The sequence below is a fragment of the Vombatus ursinus genome, unplaced genomic scaffold, assembly GCF_900497805.2.
Source record: "Vombatus ursinus unplaced genomic scaffold, bare-nosed wombat genome assembly UNPS02014778.1, whole genome shotgun sequence".
Classification (NCBI taxonomy): Eukaryota; Metazoa; Chordata; class Mammalia; order Diprotodontia; family Vombatidae; genus Vombatus; species Vombatus ursinus.
The window spans coordinates 50,854,200-50,876,396 of record NW_020954556.1 but is presented as its reverse complement, the minus strand read 5'-3'; the positions used below and the strand labels follow the sequence as shown (position 1 = coordinate 50,876,396).

At 41.6% G+C, this 22,197-nt stretch overlaps 2 protein-coding genes across 3 annotated transcripts in view; one reads left to right on the top strand and one right to left on the bottom strand.

Moving 5' to 3' along the window:
- Nucleotides 1–14,224, top strand: part of ABCG8 (ATP binding cassette subfamily G member 8) — a 41,218-nt gene extending 26,994 nt beyond the window's left edge. Inside the window, exons 9-15 of the mRNA XM_027865016.1 lie at nucleotides 7,716–7,881; nucleotides 7,979–8,071; nucleotides 8,686–8,885; nucleotides 10,780–10,856; nucleotides 12,889–13,156; nucleotides 13,672–13,799; nucleotides 13,906–14,224. Coding sequence (XP_027720817.1) covers nucleotides 7,716–7,881; nucleotides 7,979–8,071; nucleotides 8,686–8,885; nucleotides 10,780–10,856; nucleotides 12,889–13,156; nucleotides 13,672–13,799; nucleotides 13,906–14,043 — 1,070 coding nt within the window. The 3' untranslated portion in view covers nucleotides 14,044–14,224. The remainder of the gene's footprint in view (nucleotides 1–7,715; nucleotides 7,882–7,978; nucleotides 8,072–8,685; nucleotides 8,886–10,779; nucleotides 10,857–12,888; nucleotides 13,157–13,671; nucleotides 13,800–13,905) is intronic.
- Nucleotides 14,225–21,377: 7,153 nt separating this feature from the next.
- The window catches only part of LRPPRC (leucine rich pentatricopeptide repeat containing), a 115,485-nt gene continuing 114,665 nt past the window's right edge, over nucleotides 21,378–22,197 (bottom strand). For both annotated transcript variants that reach the window (XM_027865255.1, XM_027865256.1), the window contains exon 38: nucleotides 21,378–21,620. In XM_027865255.1, coding sequence (XP_027721056.1) covers nucleotides 21,561–21,620 — 60 coding nt within the window. In that variant the 3' untranslated portion in view covers nucleotides 21,378–21,560. The remainder of the gene's footprint in view (nucleotides 21,621–22,197) is intronic.

Here is a 22,197-nt window from a genome sequence, read left to right as displayed (position 1 = left end):
AATGGAGGAGACAAACACAAAACTTACTAAGTTACGCAAGGTATATACAATATAACTGGGAAGCAATCTCAGAGGGAATATACTGATAATTGGGGGTGGGTGGGAAAGGTCTTTTGCAGAGGGTGGGATTTGGGGTGAGTCTTGAAGGAAGCCAGGGAAGTTCAAGAGGTAAAGCTGAAGAGGGGGGAGCATTCCAGGCACAAGAGATGGTGAATACAAAGGCGCAGTCAGGGAATGGAGTGCCTCATGTGTGGAACAGATATCCAATATGACTGGATTGTAGAGTGGAAAGAGGGCAATGAAGTGTAAGAAGACAGGGAAAGAAAGGAAAAGTCCAGATTGTGAAGAGCTTTAGTGCTGGAGGGACAGGACATGGAGCTATTGGGTAGGGGAGATGCTTCACTAGCTGTAGGACTTCTCATAGAAAAGGGGCTTGATTTTTAGGGCCATACGGCATTCAGAGACACAAGCATTGCTTCTCCCGGGTGGGGGATGTGAAAGCCCAGTTACAGGGCAGCTTTGGGACTTGTGGTGAACCACAAACCTTCCCCTCTTCCCACATCTCCAGTTTTCCCCAGGTGTCTGAATTCCTACCGAGAGACAACTTTTCTTTGGGAGTTGAGATGAGAGAGGTCTAACTGTGTAATCTCACAATTGTCCTTTGATGGCAGAACCAGAAATCTGGGTTGGAGCCACCACAGAGGGGTACTGAGGCAGGGGCATCCTCTGAGCATCTTGGCTGTAGGATAAACCTCAGTGGGAAAACAGTTTCACCCATCAGCACCAAGTGTCTTTCTGAACAGAGCTTCGGAAGGCAGGAGTGTGACACTGAGGGGAGGTAAGGTGGCGGGTCTATAAATAGGCCCATGGATCTTCAAAGGCAAACTGCCTTCTGAGGTTCTCTCTGACAGAGCTGAGAGACAAGGGGATGGGAAGATGCTATGCTGATGGGTCACAGGGAAGAGCGGGAAGCTCAGCATGCTCATAGGAGGTCAGGGTGATCCAGTCTCCAAGGACCCCCACCATTCCCATCCAAAGCAACGATGGGGTCTGCCATCATGGGTGAGTTAGGACCTAGCCAACTGGTGGCTGGCTCCGTGGCGCTCAGAGGTGCTCCCGATGCAAGGTGCCCAGACTAGGCCATGCATGACCTGGACGTCTGTCAGAGCGCCGGGAGCTGCGGCTTCCAGAGAGTTCCATTATTTGGCACAGGCGCGGGGTGACGTGGAGCGGGCCCACCTCATTCCTTCTTGCTCATAGGATCAGGCTCCAGTCATGGGTTTAGAGCCGGAAAGGGTCTTAGAGGGCATTTTGTCCAACACCCTCATTTTACAAAGGTGAGGAAAATGAGTCCTGATGAGATGGAGAGATTTGCCCAAGGTCACATAACTAACAAATAGCAGAGTTGGGATTCAAATCCAGATCCCCTGACTCCGTGTCGTTTTTGTTGTTGTTCAGTTGTTTCCGTTGTGTTTGACTCTTTGTGACCCTATTTGGGGTTTTCTTGGCAAAGGGGCTGGGGTGGTTTGCCATTTCCTTCTCCAGCCCATTTTACAGATGAGGAAACTGAGGCAAACAGGGTGAAGTGATTTGCCCAGGGTCACCGAGGCTGGATTTAAACTCAAGTCTTCGCCCCTCCAGACCTGGTGCTCTACAGTAGCACCTGGCTGCTCCCAGACTCTATGAGTCCAAATCTAACGCTCTTTCTTCCCTGCTACACTGTTGATGCAGTGTATATGTGTGTATGTGTATCTATGTGTGTGTGTGTGTATCTATGTGTGTGTGTGTATGTGTATCTATGTGTGTGTATCTATGTGTGTGTATCTATGTGTGTGTATCTATGTGTGCATGTGTGTATCTATGTGTGTATCTATGTGTGTGCGTGTATCTATGTGTGTGTATGTGTATCTATGTGTGTATATATGTATCTATGTGTGTATGTGTATCTATGTGTGTGTATCTATGTGTGTGTATCTGTGTGTGTATCTGTGTGTATGTGTATCTATGTATGTGTATGTGTGTATCTATGTGTGTATCTATGTGTGCATGTGTATGTGTGTATCTATGTGTGTATCTATGTGTGCGTGTGTATCTATGTGTGCATGTGTATGTGTGTATCTATGTGTGTGTATCTATGTGTGCATGTGTGTATCTATGTGTGTGTATCTATGTGTGTGTATCTATGTGTGTGTATGTGTATCTGTGTGTATGTATGTGTATCTATGTGTGTATCTATGTGTGTATATCTATGTGTGTGTATCTATGTGTGTGTATGTGTATCTATGCATGTGTATGTGTGTATCTATGTGTGTGTATCTATGTGTGCAGGTGTATGTGTATCTATGTGTGTATCTATGTGTGCATGTGTGTGTCTATGTGTGTATCTATGTGTGCATGTGTGTGTATCTATGTGTCTGTGTGTATCTATGTGTGTGTGTATGTGTATCTATGTGTGCATGTGTATGTGCATGTGGAGGGAAGTATGGGGTGTGGTAGGCAGCAGTAGTAGGGTGTGCTCTGTGGAAGAGGAGCATTCTTTGCCAGAAGCGCAGAAGGGAGGGAGATCTTAACCAGTTTGGTGTCTGGACAACTAAGCAAGGAGGCAGTCTTAATGGACTTAGCTCTTGGACATGAGAGCTTAGTGTAAATTACAACGATGCCAGCAGTTCGATGCCCTACGTCCAATTTCTGCGCTTTTTTTTTCTATCACGTGTTTTGTTAATATACCCAGAGATGAAGGAGACAGAGCATACAATCCAGCATACAAGCCTGAATCAACCCGATCTGGTGTGATCCTTGGTCTGGGGTTAGGAATCAGATGCATCCAGTAGCTTTGACAGTCAGATACAGAAGGAGCCTCTTTATCCCCAAACGCCTGAATGCTGAGGAGCCTGGAGGGTCCTGGGCTGTACTGAGAGTGTGGCTGCTTAATTCTGCAATGTTTTCCTGAAGAAAAAACTCTCTTCACCCACCACTTTTTAGAATACCCATCATATGAGAGACTGTTTGATGTAGTGGCTGGCAAGCTAGCCTGGAAACCAACTTGGCTAGGATTTCAAGTCCCACTAATCACCCCTATGGGCTGTGTGACTCTGGGCCAATATCTTAACCTCTCAGGTGCCGACCGGTCTTCTCATGAGCGTTTTTGATATCAATGAAATAAGTCCAGGTCCTGAACCAATGAACCATTTTATAGTATTTTCTTGAGCATTATCCTTGCTTAAGCAAAGTAATAGAATGTGGGAAAGTAATAGAAGTGGGAAGATAGGAAGGGGGTAGAGGAGAAAATGGAGGGAGAGAAGGTGGTAGAGGGAAGTTAATCAAAGCAGAAGAAAATAATGAGGACATGAACTCCATGGTGAGTTTGTCAAGACGTATGAGAGTATGGCTGCTGGTCAAGCCTACACTGGTCAGACCACACGTGGACTGCTCTGCTTGATTCTGGGTCCTGCATTTGAGGAGGAGCATTGACAAACATTCATTCTAGTATCATCCCTCTGGTAATTATTTTGCTGTTAGTTATTGCCTGTTTATCCTGTATTTGGCTTGCTTTGTGTATATTTGTTTGCATGTTGTCCCCTCCATTAGACTGTAAGCTCCTTGAGGGCAGGGACTGGGTTTTTTTGCCTCTTTGTGTATCCCCAGAGCACATAGTAGGCACTTAAGAAATCTTTACTGAGTGATAGTGTGGACAGATGAGGGTAAACAGGAAGGGCAGGGGGCCTTGCAACTCCATCACATGAAAAACAGTTGAAATGCATACTGAAGGAAGGACTCCTAAGTTGGGATTTTATGACTCATCTTGACCCAGGGTCATAGATTGAGAACATTGACAGATCATTCTGTCCAACTTCCCCCTCCTCCCAGTTTTGCAAATGTGGAAACTGGGGCTTAGAGGTTTGAATTGCCAAAATCACAAAGCTGACCACTAGCTGGATAGAGACTAGGACCCACATCTCCTGAACTCCTGGCCTAGGGCTATTTCCACTAGAGGAGGTGGATTTTCACTTCCGTATGCACCAAAACAACTCTATCTCCTATAGCCTGGGCTAATAATCTGTGAAGTCTTTGCCAAAGCTTCATGATGCTATGAGTGGGCTTTGCCTCCATGTGGCTCCCTCAGGTTTTGGAGTATCTGAGCAGCTAGGACAACTGACTGGAATTTGGCACTTAGAGACAGCAGAGGTATCTGCCCATGGATTCCACCAATCGGGCCATGGAATCTTGAGCTTTTTGGGAAAGGTTTAATGGTGAGCAAATGCTAACTGCTGATGCACATTTACAAAGCTGTGGAGCAGTGGATAGTGCACCGGGCCTGGTATCAGGAAGACCTGAGTTCAACTATGGTCCTGGACACTTAGTAACTGTGTGACCCTGGGCAAGTCACTTTACCTCTGTTTGTCTCAGTTTTCTCATCTGTAAAGTGAGAATAATAATAGCACCCACTTCCCAGGGCTGTTGTGAGAATCCTATGAAATAAAAATTGGAAAGCGTTTAGCACAGTGCCTGGCACATAGTCAGTGCTATATAAAGGTTAGTTCTTGATATTATTGTCACAAAGTATGTGCCCAGACAGCCATTTGCATATGAGATGATATTCTTTTCAGACGCCTTAGTTAGAAAACTTTGTCTGGATTTTGATTTCCTGTTGGCCAGATGGAAAGCCCAGTCGGTGCTAGGGTTTAGACAAAGTCTTACAGGCCATGACTACGTGAGAGATTTAACGTTATGGAGCAAAGGGACGTTTAAAGGAAGGATCCATGGAAGCCAGTTGTGAATTGCCTCCCATTGCCCTAGGTGAGGGCTTTGTAACCTGTGGTTCATGCACTTATAATTTTTAATAATTTGATAGTTCTATTTTGATATAATTGCTTCCTTTATTATTTATCCTATGAACTTTATTTTATGCTGTTAGAAACATTATTCTGAGAAGAGGCCCAAAGGCTTCATCAGACTTTTGCCACAGAGGCCCATGACACTAGAAAGCTTAAGACCCTCTGCCCTAGAGAACCTCACAGAAGGTCCTGAATTGGGGGCCCAATCACCCATGTGGTGGACCCTGGACCCCAAATTCTTTATTACAGGAGAAATCAAAACCCCTGTCAACTGGTAGGTGCATAGGGGGCAGTCAGGACAGAGACCCCATACTCTGTGGATGATTTGATGTTCTGGGGTGGAAGGGACCGAAATCTGTAGCAATGCCCTTGTGATGTTGTAGGAAAAGTCATCCCAAGGGGAGGCAAAAGTCTAGCAAGAACTTGTGATAAGAGGAATATGGCTTACTGTATATCTGGTAGGGGTCTATAGGAGCCAAGAGAACCTAATCCCTAGTAAAGGGTGGCTTGTGCTGGGCTCCTCACTCTCTGTCCCCCCAATCAGTGCCAAATGTTGCCATTTCTACCCTCACATCTTTTCCATCTGACCCCTGTTCTCACACTGGGACCATCTTGGCTCAGGCCCTCATCACCTAGGTTCTTTTTACAGCCTCCTAACTGGTCTCTCTACCTCACGTCACTCTCCACTCTGGCCCATCCTACACATGAACACTAAAGCGATTTGCCACGAAGGCAGATCTGACCATGTAACTCCCCTTCTCAATCAACACCAGTAGCTTCCTAGTACATCCAGGATAAAATACAAATTCCTCTGTCTAACTTTTAAAACCCTTTATAACCTGGCCCCAAACTATCTTTGCAACCTCATTAAACATTATTCCCCTTCCTGCATTCTTTGGCCCAGCCAAATTGATCTTCTCTCCCATTATCTCCTACCTCCAATGCATTGGCCATCCTATGGACTTGGAATACGCCTTCCTTCCATCTTCCCCATGGAGTCCTTCTCTTCCTTTAAGATGCGGCTTGAATGTTGGGCAGCTAGGTGGCACATTGGATAGAGCTCTGGCCCTGGAATCAGAAGGACCTGAGTTCAAATCCAGCCTTAAATACTTGACACTTACTAGCTGTGTGACCCTGGGCAAGTCACTTAACCTTGAGTGCCTCAAAAAAAAAAAAGGTAGCTTGAGTGCCGTATTCTATGTGAATCTTTTCCTAATCCTCCCCAATAGCTAGTGCCTTCCCTCCCTCTCTTGCTACCTTTTATTTAAAGACTATACATACATTTGTATTAATTTTCTTTATGCTTTATATATTTACATATGTATATGTCTTCCTCATTAGAATGAAAGCTGCTTTCCAGTAGGGATCGGTTCATTCTCTGTATTTATGTCCCCAGGACCTAGCAGAGTGTCTGGCACAAAGTCAGTCCTTAATTAATGCTTGTTGATGGATTGATTGAATTCAAGGACTGAGTACGTGCCTATCATAGAGCTACTTGGAGTAGGAGCAGGGATTTGGGAGAGGAAGGGGTACTGAGTTGGGTTCTACAATACGAGGAAAGCTAGGAGAGAGGAATAGTTTGGCGGAGGAATAGTTCCTTGGCGTCAGGAAGACCTGAGTTCAAATCCTGCCTCAGACCCTTACTAACTATATGACCCACCATGGGCAAATCACTTCACTGTTCTCAGCCTTGGTTTTCTCATCTGTAAAATGGGGAAAATAATAATACCTTCCTCACAGGGTTGTTGTGAAGGTCAACTGATGCTACATAGAAGCAATTTATTGTTCTTATATGTATATAATATTATAATATATAATATTAACACATTCTATATATTATGTAATATACAATATTGACATATAATCTATTATATAATAATATAATGGTAGTAGTATTATATATCAAGAAGGTAATAAGACATCTAGGTTTTATCCACAAAGTTGCTTATTGACTTCATTATTTTGAATAAATCAACTTCTCCATACTCCCTATCTTCAAAATGGTTTATTATTAATGATAATAAAGGCAATGTGGTCTAATATATCTTGAGTCAGGAGGCCTTGGGTTCAAATCTTGCCTCTGACTCTAGCTGTATTACTCTAGGCAAGTCACTTAACCGCTATTGACCTCAGTTTCCTTGTCAATAAAATGGGAATAAAAACAGCACCTACCTCACATGGCTGTTAATGAAGATTAAATGAGATAATTGATGTAAAACACTTTATGAACTTTAAAGTTTACATAAGAGACAGCTAAATGGCACAATGGATAGAGCACCAGCCCAGGAGTCAGGAGGACTGAGTTCAAATCTGGCCTCAGACACTTACTAGCTGTGTGATCCTGGGCAAGTCACTTAACCCCGATTTCCTCCAAAACATAAAGTATTATATAAATGTCAGATATTATTTTAAGTCACATATAGTGTTTCAAGATTTAGAAAAACATTTCTCATAACTCTTAGAAAAAGGCAATGCTATTATCAGGCACAGGGCATAGAGCTCATGACTTGGAGTCAGAAGGATGTGAGTTAGAGTCTTGCCTCTGACAATGCCCAGTTGTCTTTCCACCACACCCTGCTGGTTGTTAGCTCCTTATCTACACAGACAACACAAATATAACTATCGTAACCAGTTCATTTGAGGGTCTCTTTTATTTTTATTTTTTTGAGGCAGTTGGGATTAAGTGACTTTCCCAGGGTCACACAGCTAGCAGGTGTCTGAGGCTGGATTTGAAGTTAAGTCCTCCTGACTCCAGGGCCGGTGTTGGGGTCTAACTCTCTGTGTGTGTGTGTGTGTGTGTGTGTGTGTGTGTGTGTGTGTGTAGACTTGATATCTGTTGACTCTTTAGCCTGTAGGCCATGATAGCCACATTTCTTACAGTGGATTTGATCAGCATTGACAGAAAGGATAGGCAACGAGAGATGGCCACCAGAGAGAAGGTCAAGTCCCTCGCTGCCTTGTTTCTGGAGAAGGTTCAAGACTTTGATGACTTCTTGTGGAGAGCTGCCGAAGGGGAAAGTGTGCTGAATGTGTCGGAGGAAACATGGTAAGGCGAGCGTCTGGCAGAGAAGGGCCCCTGACTTTCTTGTTGGAGGCAGTTGCTGGAAACAAAGACCCTGGCCCTGCTCTCTGCTTTCTGACAGGTCTCACATCATTTCAGAAAAGACCATTAACTCATCATCACCTTCTTACCACCAGCTACCAGGATCAATGCAACAGTTCATCATTCTAATTCGGTAATTCAAAGACCTCTGAAGTTCATTTTAAGAGGAAAACTGCATTTAAGCATTTTGATGGTAGCCAGTCAATAAACAATTTTTAAGCACCTGTATGTGCCAGGCACTGTGCCCAGAGGTGAGTTCTAGCGGTAGATAATTGTGGTCCCACACTGAACAACAGTAGGCCCATCTAGCTTGTGTTTCTGAAGAAAGTGGAGTTCTCCTGAAAGTAATTCATTTCAACTCAACAAATATTCATTAAGGAACTACTGTGTGCAGAGCACTGTCCTGAGCTATGGGAGAGGTATTAATCTTAGATAATAATTACATGTAATACCTGCTCTCTTGGAGCTTCCGGTCTAGAAAGGAACTAAGATACATGCTGCATTCCCCCCCGTCAGAATGCAAGCTCATTGGAGGCGTGACTATTTTGTCTTTATATCCGCAGTGCCTAGAAGCGTGTGTTGCATATAGTAGGTGCTTAATAAATGCTTGCTAACTTAAGATAAATAACTATAATAACACAAAACAACCCCTGATCAGCACATGAGAGGCAGGATGCTCTCTGTCAGGTCACTGGGGGGAAGGTGATCACTCCCGGCTGCTGCTAATTTGGTGTCATGCTTCTTAAGCCGACAGATTTCCAATGACTTCAGGGACCTGCCAACGTTGCTGATCAATGGGTTAGAGGCCCTTCTGATGTCCATGATAATTGCATTTCTGTATTATGGCCATGGAGAAATCCAGCGCTCCTTTATGGACATGGCTGCCCTCCTGTTCCTGATTGGGTCTCTGGTTCCCTTCCCAGTGATTCTGCATGTTGTTGCAAAATGTAAGTGCCATGTTAGTTCTGACTATCGCTAAATCCTGAAAATAGCTCAAAGATGGGAAAATGTCATTCATTTGGAATTTACTGGGTTCAGTATCTGTGACACTTTGGACTGGGCTGGCTAGAAGTATACCTTTCTTGGACTTATAAAGAAAGATGAGGTTCACTAAGTAACTGAATAGCAATTACAAGGGGCATAAATAGCCTACAATAACTTCTTTCCTTGAAGCAGGCTTTTAATTTAATTCTGAAACAGCTACTATGTGCAATGTACTGTGTACAAAGAAGAAAAAAACAGTCCCTAACCACATGGAGCTTACATTTTACTAGGACTTGGGCATTTTCTGGGCAATACTTACTAACTTGAAAGTTAAGTTGGGGATGAGTTGTGAAGGGCTTTAAAAGTCAAACAGAGAAGTCATTGTTTTATGCTCAAAATAAGGGTTATACTCAAAAGGTAAATGAGTTGCATTTTTTAAAAAGTCTGTAACTTAGTTTTTCCCCAATTGGATTGGACATTTCCCTGGTCAAAAGCCTCTCCTGGTCATTACACAATAGATGAGTGTTCAAATCAATTCCACCATCCATTAAGTACTCACCGTACGCAGGGCACTGTGCTGAGTGATAGGGTTTACAAAGACCAAACCAGAAATAGTTTCTTCCTTAAAGCAACTCACATTCTATTTGGGAGATATAACAGGTTAAGACTGATCATCTGAGAAGGGAAAAAGGACTGACAGGGACAAGGAAAGGCTTTGGGGAGAGGAGGCAGGGGAGCTGGGCCATGAAAGAAGTGATAAATTGTAAGAGTTAAGGCGAGGCAGGCTCAGAGCCCAGAGGGGCAGCTAGAGGCCTGCAGGGGTTGGGCAAAACCTCAGAGATGGGAGTTATTCTGTTCAGGGAGCAGTCACCTGGCTAGTTTGGCTAGATCAGCCCCTTACACAGTGAGCTCTCCATTCCATAAACAAACACAATTTGGCTCAAGGCCACCAAAATAACTGTTAGCTATATATACAGGGTAATGCAGCAGAAAGTCAGGAAACTTGGATGCTCGAATGATTCTGAATAAACAGATGTGTGAAATGGAGCAAAGTATTGACTTCCCTGCCATAGACCTCAGTTTCTTTATTTGGAAAATCAATCAATTGAAAATATTTATTAAACATCTACTTTGTGATGGACAGTGTTGGAGATACAAAGGAAAGGAACAATTAATCCTTCCTAAGCTTCCAAGAGCTTACATTCTGTGTGTATATGTGTATGTGATATACATTATATATCATATATTATATGGACATTCTTTGGGGATAATATACAACACATATATACATTCTGTGGGGAAGATAACATTATATGTATATATATGATGTATAATGTATCCATATATATTCTAGAACATATATATATACAACATGCATATATATACACACACATTATAGATTAAACACAATGTATATATACATATATATCTTATACACATTATAAAATGAATATAATATGTATACAGCAATCAGTGAAATTTATTAAGCACCTACTATGTGCCAGGCACTGTGCTAAGCGCTAGGGATACAAAAAGAGCCAAAAGACAGTCCCTGCCCTCATGGAGTTTACATTCTAATGAGGGAGACAACATGGAAACAAATACATACATAACAAGTTCTATACAGGATAAATAGGAAATAATTAACAGAGGAAAGGCACAGGAATTAGGAGGGGGTCAGGGAAAGCTTCTAATAAAAGATGGGATTTTAGATGGGATTTGAAGGAAGTTGGAGATTTAGTAGTCAGAGTGGATCCTATTTTAGTTGTATTAAAGGTTATTTCCGGAGACACCAATAAATATTAGTAACTTTGAACACTTCATTCTATATGTACTTCATTTTTCTTCTTCCTTTAGGTCACTCTGAAAGGGCAATGCTTTATAATGAACTTGAAGATGGAATGTATTCTGCTGGTCCATATTTCTTTGCTAAGGTAACCCATTTCTAGGCATATAGGTGTGTCCGCCTGCATATGAAGTGGGCTGGATTAATGCCTGGATCATATTGTTGTGTTTTTCAGTTGTTTCAGTTGTGTCTCACATTTGGGGTTTTCTTGGCAACGATACTAGAGTGGTTTGTCATTTCCTTCTCTAGCTCATTTTGCGGATGGGGAAACTGAGGCAAACATGGTTAAGTGACTTGCCCAGGGTCACACAACTAGTATCTGAGGCCAGAATTGAATTTAGGACTCTTCCTGATTCTAGGCCTGGTACCACTTAGTTGCCTCAATATTAAATTATATAGAAATTATATTAATGTTATTAGGACAAAAATACATGGAACCAAATAGCAAAAAGAATATATTATAACCTATTGTACACTTTGGAGAAGTATTGTCTCTCACAATTCAATTAAATCCAGCAAGCATCCAAAGATCTACTATGAGTAAGGTGTTGTGCTAAGTACTGGGGATACAAAGACAGAAATGAAACAGCTCCTGTCATCAAGGACCTTGTATCCTCCTGGAATTGAATTTTCAGCAGCTACAGAAAGGATGGCCCAAAAAAGGAGTCTTTGCAGAGTGGGGCGTTTCTTTTCTTTTCTTTTTTTTTTTTAAAGGCTATATAGTAAAACTTTCTTAACTTGAACTGACTGAAGGGTAAGGAGAAGGGAGAAGACCTGCCTAAACTAGAAGACTTTTTTTTTCTAATTAATATTGTTTTTATCATTTTCATTTGTATCATTCTATTCTCCCAGTAGAGCATAAGCTCTGAAGGCAGACTTTCTTTTGCACAGTGCCTGACAGAGAATGGTGTTGGAATGCTCATTGGATTGAATTGAATTGTGAGAGAAACTACAAGCATAGCAGATGCTTGATGAATTGGTTTTACTGGAAATGGGTTACCCGTGTGACCTGGCAGAAATGTCATTTAGATGGATAAGAAAAATGTGCAATCCGATTTTGAAAAGCTATGAACAGGGCCATACTGGCCTCTGGCTGACACTGCAATCATACTACATGTGTATATATAAAAGGAAATGCTTTTTAAAATGCTTGAAATGCAGACTTCCCACTCGACCTTTTACTAATTCATTTACTTAGAGGCAACGTTCACTCAATTCCACAAGCCATTTACTATGGCACCAGGTGTTGATGAGCTGGTAGGGATACAAAGAAAACAAAAAACACAGCCCCTGTCCTTCAAGGAGCTTACATTCGAGGGGGCAAAGATGAATTTTAGCCCAGGCTCTAAGTCAACAAGTGAAAAAGTATTTGCTCATTCCGTGCTGGGCCCTGTGTTAAGTGTTGGGAGCACAAATACAAACAGAAAGACAGACAGCTCCTGCCCTTTCAAGGAGCATACGTTTTAATAGTGGAAGACAACCAATGAAAGAAGCTGAAGAGCAAGAGGAAGACCACCTCTTTGGAGATGAGTTGGAAAAAGATGTCTGGGGAGTTAGGAGCAGAGGCTGGAGAGGGGGAAGTGAACACAACTGGCCGGGGTGCTTCCTTAAAACAGAAATTCCGGGAGTAAATGACCAGAGGCGGGGCTAAAAGGAGCAGTGGAGGGATCTTCCAAGGAAAGGTTGAAGGATCACAAATGGAAAGGAAAGAAAGGGAAAGGAATAAGCATTTATATAAAACCTACTGTATACCACATTGTGATAAGTGCTATTAGAAATATCTCATTTGATCCTCACACCTATCCTATGAGGTGGGTGCTATTATTATCCCCCATTTACAGTTGAGGAAACTGAGGCAAAAGAGGTTTGTGACTTGCCTAGGGTCAACTAGCTAGGAAATGTCCAAATTGGTAAAGTTTGGATAGCTACAGGTTTTGAGAGTGAACAGGAAGCCTCTTCACTTTATGGCTCAGAATCTCATACTATAAAACGATGTAAGAACGAGCCTATTTTACTCTTGTAAATCCTGGTGAATTGTTTCCTCTAATTTTTTTTTTTTTCCTCCCTAAAGACCAAGAGGATCCACACTGTTTTAAACCCACAGTCCTTTCTCTTATCAGGTTTTAGGAGAGATTCCAGAGCACTGTACTTATGTGGTCATTTATGGGATTCCGATCTATTGGCTAGCAAACCTGCGGCCGGAGCCAGAACACTTCATGCTGAGCTTCTTGCTGATGTGGCTTGTGGTCTACTGCAATCGTACCATGGCGCTGTGGTGCGCGACCTCACTGCCAACTCTCCACCTGTCCTACTTCATGGTCAATGCTCTGTTCAACTCTTTTTACCTAGCAGGGGGCTTCATAATAAGCCTAGACAACCTATGGACAGGTAAGGCAGCAACCATGGTCTCCCCTCTCAAAACAGAGGGACTTCGAACTACCTTGTACTTTGATCCCCAGGCTGGTAGTATGGATTGTAATCCAAACAAATGGGGATCGTTTTCCATCACTGTGTGGGAGGACATAGGGAGCCTATGAGGACTCATACTCCAATTGTTCGGCCACTCACTGCCTGTGGAATCTCAGGCAATGACAAACTTCTCTGGTCTCAGGTTCCTCATGATTTCTGTGGTTCCTTCCAGCTCTAGATGAAATCATGAGTTTGCCACTTTTACAGGTTCTGCTTTAAGGAACAAGTATTGATGGATTTTCCCACTTGCACCAAGAGGGCTTTCCCACGTTTCTTCACTCAGTTTTCTCACTGCCACCAAAATGACTAATTTGACCAGTGGGGGGAACCCACAAAGTGTTTATTGATCTACTTTCCTGGTGGGATTTTGTTCTGGCCTTAAAAATCTCTAGGGAAGTGCATTTCAAGTCTAATCATTTATTTTTCATTCTCAGTACCAGCTTGGATTTCCAAAGCATCCTGTCTCCGTTGGTGTTATGAAGGATTAATGCAGATTCAATTTAATGGACTCACTTACATGATGCAGGTTGGAAACATTACCATCCCAATAAAAGGAGAACGTGTGAGTGATACACAGTATTTTAATTTCTTTTAAAAACAAAGTGAAAAAAATGGTTTTGCTTTAAAAAGAAAGATGATTGCAATAACATTTCTGTTTTTAACCACAGATAGTTGATGCTCTGGATCTGAATTCACACCCATTGTATGCTAGCTATGCTGTAATTACTGGCATTAGTATCGTCTTCATTGTCTTCTACTATTTGTCCTTACGGTTTATCAAGCAGAAATCAAGCCAAGATTGGTGATAAAAGGTTGAATGCCTGGAATGTGCTGCAGGTTATGGTGTAGACTTGAGTTATGCCACTAACTCTTCTCTCCACTGAGAAGTCTTTTCGTAAAGATTCCTACTGGATGCAGAGCAGTCAAGAGACTCATCCATCCAAAGCACTGATCCTCATCCTCCAGATCATCAGATGATGCAGTGGTACTTGCAAGCCACAGGATGGCAGCAGAATAAAGACAGTTGAAAGTCAATTTCAAGTCTTTGGACTGATATCCTGCTGTTTATTAGAGCATCAATGTGTCTGTTTGATGGAGCTTACAAAATTAGCTTTATTTTCCTCTGGGCCCATGTATTTATATAGGTACAAGACATGGACAAATTACATCTGCATAGGTTCCTCCTATTATTTTGACACATAAGATAGGGTCAAGTGGAAACCTAGAAAAAAAGATATTATGCATACGTAGGGTTTTCCCCCTAGAAATAATCTTCAGGTTAAAGAAAATCTTACAAAACGTATCGCTGAAAAGCTGTGACCTGAGAGGGGTAATAGTCTCCCAGTGATTTAACTGAAGGATGTAGGTAAAAGAATATGTATATAGCAAAGGTGGCAGCTAAGCCCATGCCACCAAGTCCTGTATAAGGGCTTTGGGTTAGAGCTTACAAACGAAGAGTGCTGGCTTTGGAATCAAAGAATATGGGTTCAAATCCTGATTCTGCTACTTTGGGTTTGCCCTTGGGCAAGTCCCTTCCCACTCTGGGCATGTTTACAAATGAGGAGGTAGATTCTGATCTATGTCCATTTCTAAATATCTGTGATCCTATAATACATTGTAGGATTCCCCCACCCCTGCCATGGGCAATTCCATTTTACTTATGTGGAACACCTTATTCCCCAACAATGCCAGATAAATATGAAGTCCCTGAACACAAACAAGTATGTAGGCAGCTAAGTGGTCCAGTGAAGGATGGAGTTCTAGGCTTGGAATAAGCAAGACCTGAATTCAAATCCAGCCTCAGTTTGCCTTGGCATCTATAAAATGGGGATTTTAATAGTACCTACCAACCAGGGTGGTTGTGATCAAGTGAGCAATTTATAAGCAGTATATAAAGGGATTACACACAGAAAAGGGTAGTCACGTGAAAATGTCCCACTTGGTTCCCACTTTGCTGAATATGGAAGCATGAACTGGTGGGTGTGCCTAGTGCAAATTTCCTAAGACATATCTTCAAACTGAATTCTTACCACACCCTGCAAAGTTAATCTGCAGGTGTGTATGGGGTGGGGGTGGAAAATCACTTTCCCAAGTCTGTGCCCTCTTAGAATCACAGAATGTCAGAGCTGGAAGGGATCTTAGACTATCTAGTGTAATTCCCACATTTTCCAAATGAAAAAACTGAAGCTGTGAAAAAAATATGCCCTGGGCAGCTCGATGGCACAGTGGATAGAGCACCAGCTCTGAAGTCAGGAGGACCTGAGTTCAAATCTGGTTTCAGACCAAACACATGACACTAGCTGTGTGACCCTAGGCAAGTCACTTAACCTCAACTGCCTAAAAAAAAAAATGGGGGGCAGGTAGGTGGCACAGTGGATAGAGCACCGGCCCTGAAGTCAGGAGGACCTGAGTTCAAATCTGGCCTCAGACCAAACACTTGACCACTTACTAGTTGTGTGACCCTGGGCAAGTCACTTAACCCCAATTGCCTAAAAATGAAAAAAAAATATGCCCAAGGTCGGTTTTGTCAGTGACCATCATGAGCAGGTAGGTGCTGGTGCTCCAGGTCTGGCTCGAGGCCCAGAGATAGCAGTTTTCTATGTCCTTCCTGCACTGTACCTCCAAGACAATCTCCTGCCTTCCTTAAGGATGCTACCAGTGTCTGGGCACTAACTCCACGCTGTTCTTTTTCCTTATACTTTTTCTAACGGCTGCCATGATTTTGGTAGTAGCAGCAATGGTATTTAAAACATACTTAAATTTACCTAACACACGTTACCACGGAACCTGGTGCTGATGTTCCATTGGGTCTTGAATTAGTCATTCTGATAGCAGCAGCTTAGAGCTCTATTTTTTTTTTTTTGTTTAGAGCTTGACTTTCCTGGGCCTAAGCTGTCAGCAAAATCTGACTGAGAAAAACGGGCAGTATGGCAAAATCATAGCCAGCATTTCGTGAGCTATCAAGTGTGACCTGGAGAGGCGACTTGCTACCTATGCATCAGTAAGTCTAAAAGGATGCTGTACCGGGTCAACCAGACAATAAAGCAGCCATCTTTTGTTGCTGAGATAAACATTTTGAACCTTCTCACAAACAGTGTCTGACTACGTGAGCATGTGTAGCCTATGTAAACAAGCCAAACAGAGACGAAATGACTGCCCCTGTCCGCCAGAATCAGAAAGCATCCGCATCCAGCCAGAGTCAGCCCTGGTGTGCAAATAGCAGACATGCACCAAACCCAGTGCTCTGAGACAATGAACGCACTTTCATTTTTACCAGAGAACCAAAGAACAACAGTTCCCAGTGTTAACAACTATTAATTAAAGCAATAATATTTAAGTGGTAGGTTGAAATATTAAAAAAAAATCAATTCCGTTAAAGGCTGCTGGTGCTAACACTGCTCAGCTTTTCTGTACAAGGCCATTTATGTTTTAGTTCATTTTGTATGAATGCCATCAAGTTGCAAAACTGTACCTTTTCCCTATTTCACAAAGCTGTTTTTAAGAGACTCTTGCTGAAACTACAAAATCATTTATTTTTGTTGGTTCCCCCATTAAGCAAGTACAGCTCGTACTAGGAATACATTTTAAATTGGGTTTGTATTGCACAATAAGGTTCGTGATCCTGGCTTCCAATTGCCCCCTGGCTCTGCTATTCTCTGGCTGGCAAGTTATATACAGTGAGTAGGTGCGCGCGTGCGTGCGCACACGCACACCCCCCCGCACACACACCAGCTCCCTCATCTGTAAATGGGAGGGGGGAGGAGAAGCAGAGTCCAATTTTATGCTACTCCATTTTCAGGAATATTGTGGAGAAATCGCTTTATAAATCTTAAAGTGCTCTAGAAGTACGAGCTCTTATTATTCCCTCCTAGCTAGCTGCATTAGTCTTCCTCTAGAAGGCAGGAGGCCATTCAGCCAGGCCTGCAGTGTAGTAGGCTGGTTTTAAATCCCAATTAGCAACCTTATAGACAATACATTGATTCAAAGCTGAAAGGGCTCTTAAAAGTCATCTAGCCAGGACTCTCCACTTTTCAGAAGAGGAAACCGAGGCCCAGAGATAGCAGCAACATTTTCAATTATGGGAAATGATAAGTGAACATAAACCCAAGATTAGGAACATAAGACAGGGAGAAACAGAAATACAACTTACAGGAGAATAGAACAGTCCTTGAAAGGATGTGGGGGGTGTTGGATGTGACCCTCAGTGCACTATCACACAACCCCAACGAACAACACAATGACTAATTCTCTGGTTTGCCAAACATGCGGCTAAAAGGAGGTTTACTGCCTCCTTCTGAGGATGGCTTCCTACTGGGAAAGGCCGATACACATTGTACTTATGGAATGGCTTGATTTGGTCAAATACTGTAGCTCTCTTCAAATCAGGTTATTCCTTTCCTCCGTCAAAAAAAAAAAAGGCTAAGTGACTATATTGTGTTTGATAATGCAACCATTTCGTATATTTGTACCAGGACTGCATTATGTGGGCTTTGTAATATGCTCAGTGCTGAAAGCATGATACATTTCTATTGGAAACGCTCATGTGCATGACTAACAATAGAGAAGCTAAAAATTACCATAATTTTCATACCCCCTGCAGCTACCAGTTCAACATACACTTTGGGATGTTGTTTTCACTTGCTGAATTTATGGGATTATTGGTCTGTCAGAAAGACACCAATATATAAATATGAAAACTGTAATCAGACGTGTGAGAGGGTCCAACTGCCATGCATGCCTATTGTAGGCTTGAATAGTAGAGTGTAACTGAAGATTGCACACTTCCATTTTCTAAGAGTTCATTTAACATATAAGAATCTAGGTTATGAAACTTGGTGACTGCCTTAACCACCAGAACAAATCAAGTGTTCGAAAGCTGAGTGATTTCATCACTAGGGCCAGATAATGCTTCATAGATAATGCTCACAACCCTTCCATAGTAGTCTTTCATGAGTTATTTTTGCATTAACCAGCCAAACCAACCCCTACTGCCTGGTGATTCCCATTAAGTTATTGGATTAAACTGAACAGAATCCCTTTATAATACACTGCTTGTCAGGACACTGGAAGTCACCTGGTATAGGTGTAATTGTGTATAAAACCTTTTAGGGTACATAGATTCAGGGAGTATGTTACGACCCGGCATAAATTATAGTATGGTCTCTAACCCTAGTCACTCTTGCAATAGAAGCTAGGCCTTGAAAAATCCCAGGAAAAACAACTTAATTCTTTTGGGCTGCAAACCATCTGTTAGGGCCTTTGTTTTGGATAGTGATACAAATGATATCCTGAACCCACTCATCTCTACCCAAGGATGGGTTACTTGCTCCAACCAATGGTATAATGTTCATAAATATGATCAGTGCATTGAGGATGCTTTTTAAGTATAAATGTCTACTTTAATTATTCTTCTTGATATACAGGATTATTATATATAATAGTACCTCCTAATTTTAACTAAATCATAAGATTCAATAAGTTCATCTTCTCCATCTAGATATAACTTGGGGGATTTTTGTTTCCTCCTCCCAGAGATGAATGCTTTGAAAGCATTTTGATGTCTTTAAAATACATTTCCCTCCTTGCATCAAAAGCACCAGAAAAGGAACAACATAGTAGACATCAGTCCTGTAGTGATTGTTGAAGCTCAGATTCTTTTGTTGGGGGTTATGTTAATACATGAAGGGGCTCTTAGCAAATACTTCCCCCATTATGGGTAAAACAAAAATAAAGTTGCTCCTTGGTTTTTGATATGCACTATTTATTCACAATATTAACAGTGAGAAATTCTCCTTAAGCTCCAACACAAGAATCCACCATTTCTTTGAAAGCACTTTCCTAACTCAAAGCTTATCCTGACACAATGCTTTTCTACAAGAATATTTTTGCCTTTTCCTAAAACTTACCTCAGAAAATATACTTTAAGATGTGCTCTGTGAAGATATTTTGCATTTTTCTGGAATCTTAAATTTAAATTCATTCTAGCTTAGCTAACAGTATGCAATTGGTGAATTTATGGGAATGTAATACCTCTATGATATAAAGTACTATAATTGATCCCCAGCCCCCCCCCCCCCCAAAAGCCCCAACCACAAACTGACTTTTCAGGGGAAACTATAGCGTTGTAAGTTGATACAAAACTGCAAAGACTGGACACTCAGGGGATATGCATGAATCAGATCATTGCCAGGAACTGCCTCTGGGGTCTGGCCCATCCCACAATTCTTTATGATTACATCTCTCCAAAGAGAAAGTCAAATCACAACTGTTGTCCAAATGGGTGAATGTTGGCCGATCCCACCTCAGAGGAATGCAAAGCCCCTCTTCTTCCCTTCAATCTGTAGGTACCAAGTTTACCTAATGCACAATGAAGAGCCTGAAAAACATTTCTTTTCTCCCCCTTCACAAATCGGAATTCTTGGGATAAACAGATGAAGCCAAAACAGAGGACAATTACTAATCCCAGGGGAAAAAAGAATAAAAATGACAAGAAGCTCCCCAAAAGGGGAATCACTAAAAGGAGTAAGCTAAGAGAAAAACATTTTCAACTTTTTTGCAATTAACTTCCCACAATAAAGACAATGAATTGTTTTTTATTCTATTACTGGTCAAGAGATTAAACTCAGGAAAGACTTTTAACATTAAAATTCAGTTAATATATAGACAGTTCTTTCTTCCTTTATGTGGAAATACGTGAAAAGTAGGTATTGGTCAGTCATAAAGAGTGACTACAAAACAGGGAGCCTGCCTGGAGTGATGGTGGAGAGCTGGGACTGCCTGGGAACCCCTGCATGGGGGGGAGGGGGGGGAAAGAGTAGCTTTGTTCTGCCATGATCTTCTGGGCCTCAGCTTCCTCATCTGGAAAGGAAGGCTATTAATGCCTGTTGGCACACCAAACACTATAGTGTCCTGTGGATCAAAGGGAGTCTTAGAGGACCATAGGTTTGCAGCTGGTTTTGAGGTCTGTGTGACCCTATATGGTATCATTATGATTATTTTCATGTGTGGCTCATGGGACCAAACTTTTTACTTCAGTCCCAAACGGAAACAAAGAACAATTATGAGAGATCTATATTGTTCTGGAATAAAAACCAGGAGACATAAACCATTTAGAGGAAGACTTAGGCTCAAGTCCTGCTTATGACACATACCAGCTGTGTAACTAAAAAGAAATCACTCAATCTATCAGTGCCTGAGGCAACTCTCAAGACGCCAAGTTGCATCTGAGCTATCATTTCTCCTAGTAGAAAGTGTATTTATACCAGAAGTGTTCAATACCAGTAAAAGCACAGGTCCATCCTCCAAAAACCCTACAATCGCCATCAGACAAAGAAAGACATCATCTGGCAGCACGGTGGATAGAGTGCTTGGCCTGCAGTTAGCAAGACTCAGTTCAAATCCATCCCCCAACACTTGCTAGATGTGTGATCCTAGACAAGGATTCTTGCCTTAACTGATCTGCCTTAGTTTCCTCAGCTGTAAAATGGAGATAACAGCATCTATACCTTGCAGGGTTGTTAGAAGGAGCAAATGAAGTAATGTTTTTAAAGCCCCTAGCACTCAAAAGGCACTAAATGTTTATTTTCTTCCCCTCCTTTTCCTTCCTTAAGATATTTCTTCTTAAGAAAAAATGCCATAAGAAATGTCAAAATACAGATTCACAGGAAACTGGAAAAATGTCTACAAACTACTACCAAATGAGCAGAACGAGTAACAACATAAATGATGACAATCACATTATAGAACAACTTTAAAAGACTTTAGAAACTGATCAACCCCAATGAGTTTAGAAGATGAAAGAAACCTCGTCTCCTTTCTCAGGGGGGATGATCTCAAAATGCAATGAGATGTACTTTTCCAGGCATGGCCAATGTGGACCATACTGAACTATGCGTGTTTATGATGAAAGCATTTATTTTGCTTTATTATTTATTTATTTTTTGTCCTTTGAGGGTGATGGGGGCATAGTAGAAAGGACTAATTATTTAAAGGAATTCATGTTTTCATGAAATGTAGGTAGGGAGTTGTAATACTCAAATTTTTGAAGACTACAGGATCTTTCAGTTTTAGAGTAGAGAAACTTCAAAGAAAATGTTGTAATAACCATTCATTGAAATAAACAGTTAATAAAGAAAAAGAATGGAGTTAAACATGTTGAATTTATTATTAATACAATTGACACGTATTGAACCCATGGTAGATTCAGTAAATAAAAGTACATAAACAAAATTAGTTTCCCATTTTTTTCCCTGACAAACACATTTTAAAACAATGTTTCCATCACAGAATTAATAAAAGCTCAGCAATGCGTAATCCCACCACCTCATGAAGGAGCTTGTACCTCTTCTTTCTTCAACTGCTCTAGGTAGAATTTGAAGCTTTCCTGTTAAGCAAAGGGGAGAAAGGAAAAAAAAAATCAACAAAACCCCAAAGGGGATGAACATCTAAACTTTAAAACTAAGCTTGATACTGGCAATTCAGTCGTTAAGACCCTTGGGGCCATGAGTTACCACCAACTGTTAAGTTTCATTATTATCTTACTATGTTTAGTTGTTCTTTCACTGTCCAAGCCTGATCAGCACAATTATTAAGTCTGAATCATAAGGGTAATCTGATAATTTGGGAGATTCCTGCCCCCCAATAAGGGCAGTCAGGCCAGGGAAGGGAGGCATTCATGTACCAGTGTACCACCATTCCCACCTCATCTTAGTCTTTTCTACTGGTGCCAGGATTAGGTGGTAAGTAGGTAGGCAGGTATTTGAGAAAGAGAAAGAAGAGTAATCAGTGGAGGGGGGAAAAACAATAAAAGGATACTAATCTTATTTAGTATGTTTTTAATTTTACTGTTGGAATGATATGAGGTACTTGCATATATAACACTTCGTGTGTGTTCATACACACACACTCTCTCAGGGGGAAGGGAGACAGAGAGAAAGAGAGAGAGCTAAGACTACCTAGGT